Source organism: Magnolia sinica, chromosome 4, assembly GCF_029962835.1.
Source record: "Magnolia sinica isolate HGM2019 chromosome 4, MsV1, whole genome shotgun sequence".
Classification (NCBI taxonomy): Eukaryota; Viridiplantae; Streptophyta; class Magnoliopsida; order Magnoliales; family Magnoliaceae; genus Magnolia; species Magnolia sinica.
Genome location: NC_080576.1, coordinates 19,832,083 through 19,841,800, shown reverse-complemented (window position 1 = coordinate 19,841,800; position 9,718 = coordinate 19,832,083). Strand labels below are relative to the sequence as shown.

Genomic DNA, 9,718 nt, shown 5'->3' with positions numbered 1-9,718 from the left:
CCTGAGAAAGACTCGCAACGAGCAATCCCGCGTACAAGTCGCGTTTCTCGGAGTCGTGTCCGCGAGAGAGAAAAACAACCGATATCTGCTGTTGGATTCGTGAAATATAGATAGAGAAAGAGAGGATATAGAAGAAGAAGAAGAAGATCTGGGGTTATTTCTGTAAAAAGGGAGAGAGAAATGGGTAGAAAGGAGAAAGGGGCTTTTGCGTTTCTGTTGCTGTTGCTGCTGCTGACATTTCAAACCTGCTCGGCTGCAGCAAACACGAAGCAATCCAAGAAAAAGCAGGCCCTATCACCATCATCATCTTCATCATCCTACGGTGTAGATTCCTCCGTCATCTTCCGCGTCTCCGGGAATGTATACCCCGAGGGGTACTCTCTCTCTCTCTCTCTCTCTCTCTCTCTCTCTCTCTCTCTCTTTAAAAGCACTTTTCTTGCATGGTAGAAGTGATGTTGTTCTTTTCAATTGGAATTTAAGGTTGTGTTTGGATGTCTTTCTGAATCCGAATTTGTAATGTTTCTGTGGTGAAACGGGTGCGGAACTGATTCTCTTGCGTTTGGGTTGGTCCGAAAATGTGATAAGCGGAGTTATCAGGCCTTGATTTTTTGTGGGTTTGTTTCACTTCAAAATTTGGGCCGAAATTGCGGGTTTTGGCAAGCATCCAAGCGCTGGGTAAGGGCCTGTTTGGAAGTACCACTGAATTGGGACTTACCTGTCTGCTTTCTGTTTGGGGCAGTGTTTAAAATGGAAACAATGTCCAGTTGGATTCCGTTTTACTCCTTTTTTCTGCCTGGAATTGTGATTGGGATAGATATTGTTTTTACCCCAATCGAGATCTGGGGCGGAGGAGAATACGCCCCTTCCACCTCACACTATTGGATGTTCTAAATTGATTTTTGTTTAGATATACTTATGGAACAGATACCTAGGGGTCGTTTGGATGCCTATACAAATTTAAGTTGCAAACACTTCACACCTGAAAAGAGTTTCAGGTGTGAAGTGTTTACTGATATCCTGTTTGGCTTTAAGCTGTAAAATGTTTATAGACAAACACCTGTCTGTGTTTGGATAACCAGTAAAGTGTTTATAGCCTGTGATGGAGCATTCATACCATGGAGCCGCTGTAAATCTCTATAAAATTTTCAAATAACATACAAAGGTTTCATTTAAGATGGATCATTGGGTTGAGCCTATCTTAATAAAAGCCTAAGGCCGATCCTTAGGCTAAACCAAGATACAAAAGTGAGCCCATTGATTCAAATGCGCTTTTATGAGGAGAAACCATTGATGGGTATGCTCAACAATAAGAGTATGCCATGCATACTATTTTATTTTAGTGTGCGTACAAAGCATCATATGCAGATGGCCCATTCTAACGATCAAGTGGGCCAAACCACAAGTGATGGTTGGAAAGAGGATGCTTGCCATTAAAAAATTTTGATTTTTTGAGGGGCCCATTGTGGGCTGTATATGCCATCCAGTCTAGTCAGATGGGTCATTTAACCAGGATTATTGGCTTTAATGGGAATCGGGCCATTCCAATAGTCAGGTGGTTCACACCAAAAGGAATAGTCATGATGCGTATGCTCCCAATAAAATTGTCCAGATAGTTGCTGTGACCCACCTGATTCTGGGGCCTAAAAAAAAAGGGGGGAAATAATAATGAAGGATTCGATGTAATACATGGTGGGCCATGAACGATCCAAAGCTCTGCCGGGGTCCACCATGATGTCTGCAGGCTGTCCGTTTTGATCCATCAGCTTTGCCAATGCATGTTAGGATGAGAGACAAAAAATGAGGCTGATCCAAGACTCAAATAGCCCACACCATTCTAATTAGTGGGGAGAGAAACACTCACCATTTAAACTTTCCTAGGGCCCATGGCCTTTTTTTACTTCTAATCCAGACCGTTTGTAAGGTGATTCTCTCCAGGATGAAGGGAAACACAACTATCAGCCTGCTCCAAGACTTCTGTGGCCCCAGTAGGATTTCATTGGTGGGCGTTCAATCCACACAGTTTCTTGTGATGTGGTCTGTTTGAGTTTTGGATCAGCCTTATTTTTGGGCTCACTTCCTACAACGATTTGGCAAAGCTGATAGACAAAGTGGATGCCAGACATCTCTAAAAAAAAGTGGATGTCATCCAGACATGTGGTGGGCCTCACACTGCTACTGGGGACACTGTCCTCGTTCCTGAAGTGTTACATGCAACCAAACCCTTGTCTTCTTCAACACCCTCTCGTGTAGCCCTCTGAAAAAATTTATATATATATATATATATATAAACGCAGGAAAAGAAACACATGTACCTGAAGTGGGAGCTCACTGAAAGAAATAAGACAGTGGTGCTCACTGGAAAGGGGAGAGAGAGATGCTTACTTTGCAATCCAATTTAAAAAAATCTAGCCGTTCGTTAAAGGTTTACTGGCAATTGCAGACATCCAAACAGCCTTTGGAATGTCTTAACCTGTAAACCCATTACAACTAAAGGGTTGTACATGCATCCAAACCACCCCTTAATGGTTCCACTGTATGTTTGGGGTGACCTAGAACACTGCGGTTGGACTCACAAGTGAATCAAATCACAGAATATGATGAACAAGAAATGGTACTGTACCATCTTTCCAGCCATCAGACCACTTTTGTAGGACATTAATACCATTAAAATTGTTGGCCCGACCATGGAGATCACTGGGGACAAAAATCAGTCTGTTCTGCTCATTAGGTGGGCTACTAGGGCTGACAATGGGCTGGGCCTGGGCCTAGCAAATGCACAATTTTGAATAGGCTCAGCCAGAAAGTCCAGCAAGTTGTGATACCAATACCATTGCCTGTGTGTGATCAGTTCTCAATCAGCAGTGCTTCCTAGTATCTGTGGTGAGGAAGTAGCCCTCCTATTGCAGTTATGTTTCTTTCAATTCTAACTTGAAATTAACATGATTGCAATTTGGAGAGCAGATCCTCAATTCAAACTTGAAATCAACATGAATGCTATGAAGGAAATTACAAATTCAGCTATTTCATCTTTATTAGACTTGCAGCTGCAATTCAATATGAAAGCTCTTCTGAACGCACCTAAAGGGCCAGCATCCATGCCTTGATCTCTATCACAAATTGATAAAAACGGGTTGAACCCTACCCAATTTTTATGGACCCATTTCTATCTTGCCCATGATTTTGGCAAAAAGTGGACTGCTTCCATGAGCATCTACTGACAAATCCAAACTTTCCCTAATATCGCAACACTATGCAGGTTATACTATGTTTCCATCAGCGTTGGGGATCCCCCTAAGCCATACTTCCTTGATGTCGACACAGGCAGCGACCTTACATGGATCCAATGTAACGCCCCCTGCGTCAGCTGCTCCAAGGTAAAACAAACACAATTTCTATTGTTCGCTTAGATGGTGCTATTTCTCTAGTCCTTAACCTGCTTCCTATTCCTATCTTATCTCTATTATTTTTTTTCTGGTTTCGCAGGGTCCCCACCCTCTTTATACGCCCGTGAAGAACAAGCTCGTCTTCTGTAAGGACCCCCTCTGTGCGTCCATCCGCACCCTCAGCCCTTACAGATGCGAGAAGCCTCTTGATCAATGTGACTATGAGATTGAGTACGCTGATCAGGGTTCCTCTGTTGGTGTCCTTATGCGGGACACTTTCTTACTCCACATGGCCAACGGCTCTATCGTTCAACCCAGTCTAGCTTTTGGGTAACAAACAATTTAACTAATTTTGGTAATGTTCGGACTTGCGGGCAATTCGTGAATGCTCCAATTTGCAATTGAAATGACCATTCAACACTTGTCTTTGTGGTTTGCCAAACATATCCACTGCCCCTGTTCACAGATGAGTTGATTCATGGATTGCACAATTTATGAATGCGCGGATGTCCAAACAGGTTGTTTGAGTTCTGTGCCGCCACTGCTATGCTATCTCCTTTCTCGTAATAGAAGATGTCGTTTTCTGGTTCTCATCTACAGATGTGGGTATGACCAACAAAGTCCTAGCGCAAGCTCCACTTCTTTGACTGATGGAGTTCTTGGCCTTGGAAATAGCAATTCTGGCATTGTATCTCAGCTGCGAGATCTGGGTCTAGTGAAAAATGTGATTGGCCACTGTCTCAGCGGACGAGGTGGAGGGTATCTATTCTTTGGAGACAGCATCATGCCTTCTTCAGGGGTGACTTGGACACCAATGTCTCACAACCCATTGCAGTAAGCCTCATCATCCTCCAATGGTACTTTTGTTTCTTACCCAAAATCCCTTTTCCTATAACAGGTCCTGTGATCTTTCTTCCAGTAAATACTACTCTCCTGGTCCCACAAATATCATCTTTGGAGAGCAGCTTATGGGTGTTAAAGATCTTCTGGTCGCTTTTGACAGTGGGAGCTCCTTCACTTACTTTGCGTTGCAGCCATACCAAGCATTCGTTTCCACAGTGAGTGAAAACAAGGACAGATGTTGATCCTCATTTGGATGCACTGCTGAATCCACTTGCAACAATTAGTTCGATGAGTAGAAGTGGTACCTTTCTTATTATTCATACTGAGGGCAGCCAAGGCTCCAAATCACAAGTTCACACTATGTTGGGGCATGAAAATAATGCAACTGCAACTTGAGGGCTGCTTCCTCATTGTGAATTTTTGCTAATTTCCTCTTCATCAAACTAATTATTACAATTTGATTTGATAGTGTGTATCCAAACGCAGCCTGTAACTCTTATCATCTTTATGATCTACTCCATCTAGATAGGAACTGACTCAATGTTGCTGTTTCAAGTTGAGGAAAGGTTTATCTGGAAAACCATTGAAAGAAGCGCCTGAAGATAAAACACTTCCATTGTGCTGGAAAGGGGCGAAAAAGTTCAAATCCATACCCGATGTCAAGAAATACTTCAAGCCCTTGATACTGATATTTGCAGATGGCAAGAAAGCTGTGCTTGAAATACCTCCTGAAGGTTATCTGATCATCTCCGTAAGCGCTTCTCAACCTTCAAAGATTAAGCAAGAAAAAGAAGAAGGAAAAAAGAGAGAGAGAGAAAAAAAAACAGAAAGTGAAGAACTGCTGCTGCATCTTGCTCAACTGACTTCTAAAAGCTGTTGTTGTTGTGTTGTTTTCTTCAGAAGGATGGCAATGTTTGCTTGGGGATCCTGAATGGCACTGAAATTGGACTGCAAGATCTCAACCTCATTGGAGGTAAAAACTTACACAAAAGAATCACCATAGTTCTAAAACCTGGTAACTTGACTCGAATCTTGGCTGAGCCAACTTGACTCGATGAGATATCGGGCCTAGTCACCATGGACCTCGCTGGTCAGAATTGCGATGATTTGAACCAAGTCACTTGCTGTGTACTTACAAAAGGCACGAGATGGGAGTGGAAACTGAAACCTGTTTGAGGTAAACTGACATGCCCAAACAGCATGCCAAAGGCTGGTTATTTGATGTTCTTCAAAACTTTTATATTTTATCCACATGCAACTAACGTCCGATAAAAGACTTACCCGAGTCTTCGTGTCAACCCAACCCTGCTGAACATAGAGTCAAGTCGAGATTTCAAGTTTTTGAACTATGCTTAGCTCTGAGCATTCTGTCATCCGCCTGGTAAATCGTACTGCCTGGTAAATCGTATATGTGGTGCCAGCTTTAGTGATCCAAAATTTCCAGCCAATGGACCTGTTATATGGGAGCTACCCCAAGTGGGCGCCTATTAAACATGGACGTTTGTTTGTAATTGTCCTTTCTGATGGCTGGGATCATTGGATATTGGAGATATTAGGTCAAAGCCCATACTATTGCTGGTTGAAAAGAAAAAAAGAAAAGAAAAAGAGTTTCTTCCAATGGAGTACAGTTAACGACTCTCTAATTCTACTTACCTGTGAAATTGATTGCTTTTCCTTTTATGACAATCGCACAGACATCTCACTCCAAGATCTCATGGTAATCTATGACAACGAGAAGCAGCAGATTGGATGGGTTCGTGAAAATTGCGACCGACTCCCCAAGTCCGGAACCACTCTCTTCTGATTTCCTTCCTTTTTATGTGGACATGCACAGGAGAGATTCTTACTTAGCCACCATTTTATGTTTATTCAACAGCGCTGACGGTCATGGCGATGATGGCTTCGATGGTGGTTTTTCTCAGCCTTATGTTGCAAGAATGGGTTTCTTGACAGATGAGCATCCTGCATCTTATCCCCCCAAAAAAACCAAATATGGATAGAACAAAACAATAAAGAGAGGAGCTCCATTCCTCTTTTCTTCACTTGCAAATATACACACACACATTCACAAATTATAAAGAGGGGAAACAGGAGCTGCTTTTTCAAATGCATAACCAATGTAGATTTAAGATATTGTCACGAAAAGAAATACCTGTTGGGTCTGTTTCTAGCTAGTGCTGGCTAACATGTATAGGGATGGTGATGGATCTCGACCTCAAATCACTGTAGGCATGGGGAAGTATGTGATACTAGTAGTATTAATGACATCTGAACCAGTAGCAATCTTTGTGTATGAAAAGGAAAGAATAAAAAACACACGCTAGTAACTTCGCAAATTGTTGTGTAGTATGACTTTTTCTTTCCAGTGAATCAGCTATCATCTGGATCTTAAGAATGCATTCTGAAAAAAATAAAATCAAAGAGATGGGTGGTTGTATAGTATTTAGGCTGAAAGTTTATTTGGGCACCATTTTCTTTTCAGTTTGCATGAGTGGAGCCCATGGTTCAGATCCCAATTGTTGGTGTTTGGGGCCCCACCTTGGACGGCCCATGCCAAAAGAAATTTCCCAAAAGAAAAGATACCTAACCCTTTCTATTGGTGGTCAACGAATATGCTTAAAAAGGGGGGAAAACATCCTTTTGTTTTGTACACTTTAGCCACCTGATTTTAGGCCAGGAGATCTGAACCGTGTGGGCCACCTTACTGAAAGCTCAGATATCCTCCACGTCTGCCACATGGGCATGTGCACTTGCCTCACAATGGGAAGGGCTCCACAAGTGCGCTGGCTTGACAAACCTCCCATGGAAAGAAGAAGAACTTGAGATTTGAAAAACGGAACTGAAAAGCGTTGCTCAGGAAAAAGGCATGAAAAGCACTACCTTTGCTTATATTCGATCGTTCTTTTGCATATGCTGTCCCTTTTGTAGCCATCAACGAGAAAGTTAAAGAATGTTGCGATGGTGCGATTTCTTATAAGAGTATCTTATCTGAGCGTAGGGGCCCACAAGACAAAAGGTCAGAATCACACGATGATATCGCATTTTGAGGCCTTTTGTAATCCATGGTGAGCAGTGTGCGTTTAGATGCTGATTGCATCGCCTGTTGTCTTGTAACAATAAGAAAGGAAAAAAGATCAGATAGAACAGTGTATCATTAGTAACAATGCAATGACGCAGGAAGTGGATCACCATCTTCCTCAGTGGATATCTATTCAAAATCCATGGAGCTCTTTGGACTCTCACAGAAAATAGAAAAACCTTAAATTCCAAAATTGAGATTTGGGTTTTAAAGATATAGTTTGCAAATTGAAAGGTTCGTGGGTCATGTTGAATAAGGTCGAGATTAGGTTGGGGTTGAGAGCTTGAATGGGGGGGAGTGAAGCCAAGCTCCAATGGTAAGCTCGAGGCTCAAGCTCAAGGGGAGCATGGGGGAGTGAAGCCAAGCTCCAATGGTAAGCTCGAAGAGAGAATGGACAAGTCAAGCCAAGCTTAGCCCACCTCAACTCACTCGGTTCGATGTACAACCCTACACCCCTACACGAACGAAGGGAAAACACAAATATCAGCTTGATGTAAACTTTTGTAGCCCTTGGGAAGTTTTTAACGCTAGATCTGCCTCATTTTGGGCTCATTATATAAAATATGCTAGAAAAATGGATGGATGGCATGGATAAAACACATACATGATGGTGGGGCCCACAGCATTTCTAGCACCAATGGGTCACCACCGAATCCAAGTCTCGACCATTGCCACGGATGCAGATTGCGTCCTACCCTGCCCATCTCTAACACAAACGGTAGATCTGTGGGGGCTCACTATGATGTATCTATTTATCCACACCGTCCATTCCTTTTCTATGAGCCCAAAAATGAGGTAGATCCAATGCTCAAGTGGACCACACCATTCGGGCCAGAATTGGGCTGGCTTAGGATGCAACCTGCGTCCCATTGCCACTCCTATTTGTTAAGTAAGTCTCCCAACACGCGCCTTTACATTATGCACAAGGTCCATCTTAGAAAATGTGTGGGACATCTGAACTTAGCATGGCGTGGGCCTGATCTTTAGCATCTGATCATCTTCGTGGTGGGGTCCAAGTCCTGTACATGGCACACATGCTGTCGTAAATCGTGTGTTGGGCCAGCAAACTTATAATATTTGATGTCATGCCATAGCTCCACCCCCAAACATATTCATCTCAGACATGCTGACAAGGCACATCTATGGGAATATGGGACATTCAGCAGTGTCGTCTGATGTCTTAAATCTTTCTGCAACTGGGTTTGTTGATCTCGATCCCACCGTGAAAATTATGATTTTTGGCCTTTGCTCGTTAGACAATTTCTAAGTTTAAATCGATAAAATAAAAGATGGCTTTGATCCTATCAACAGACATGGATGACACTTGATATGATCGAAGCTCCTATCATAGGGGTGTACGCTCAATTCTGCCCTCGGCTTGCGTCAGACGCAGGGATGAACGTAATAAGGTCGAGCACCGCCGTCTCCCGAGAAAGAAAGCCGACAAAATAGAAGATAAATTCTATATAATTCAAAATTAATTAATGAATAAAATAAACGAGTTTCCAACCCTTTAAATAGGGATAAGAGAGAAATCAGAAGCAAACTACAACTAAAACTCCTAGAATTCGCAACTTACTAAACTTGCTATTTATAGATGGTTGTGATGTCTACTAGAGCGCAAGGTTTTCGGCCAAAATAGTAAGTATTGGATTGAAAGAAGATTGGCTGGTGCACCGCACACAATTAGTAAGCACATGTTGTGGAGACGATCGCTGACTCTCCTCAAGCTCCGAGTTGTACGAACTGTTCAGTGGAGATCAAAGTTACATGGCCCCACAGTGATGTATTTATTATATCCACACCATTCATCTATTTTTCGAGACCATTTTAGATTATATCCAAAAAATAAATCATATCAAAAGATCAACTAGATCACACCACAAATAGCAGCGGAGATAATGATTTTAACTGTTAAAAATTTTATAGGGCCCACCATAACGTTTAGTTTCCATCTAATCTGTTAATAAGGTCACAAAGACCTGGATGAAGAGGAAAAACAAATTTCATATTGATCCAAAACTTCTGTGACCCCCAAACGGGTTTCAATGGTAGAAGTTCAATCCCCTACTGCTTTTTGCAGTGTGGTCCACTTGATCTTTAGATCTGTCTTATTTTTAGGCGCAAGCGTTAAGACTAGCTTGCCAAATGGATGAACAGTTTGGATAAAACACATGCCACATGATGGGACCTACAGTTGACATCGATACATCAGCTATATAGCTAGTGTGCAGAACACCAGCCAATCTGCTTCCGGTGTTGTACGAACAGCTCGGATAGATCAAAGTTACATGGACTATAAACTGATGTATTTATTATATTCACATCTTTCATCCATTTTATGAGATCACTTTAGAGCATGTTACCAAAAATGATTAATGTCTAAAGCTTAAGTGGACCAAACCAGAAATAA

At 42.2% G+C, this 9,718-nt stretch overlaps 1 protein-coding gene across 1 annotated transcript; it reads left to right on the top strand.

Moving 5' to 3' along the window:
- Positions 1-6,668, top strand: LOC131242691 (aspartic proteinase Asp1-like). The gene is made up of 9 exons (XM_058241502.1): positions 1-374; positions 3,257-3,374; positions 3,484-3,713; positions 3,984-4,217; positions 4,303-4,441; positions 4,783-4,977; positions 5,127-5,199; positions 5,921-6,008; positions 6,103-6,668. The coding sequence occupies exons 1-9, from the start codon at positions 181-183 to the stop codon at positions 6,224-6,226; spliced, it is 1,395 nt and encodes a 464-aa protein (XP_058097485.1). The 5' UTR covers positions 1-180; the 3' UTR covers positions 6,227-6,668.
- The last annotated feature ends 3,050 nt before the right edge of the window (positions 6,669-9,718 follow it).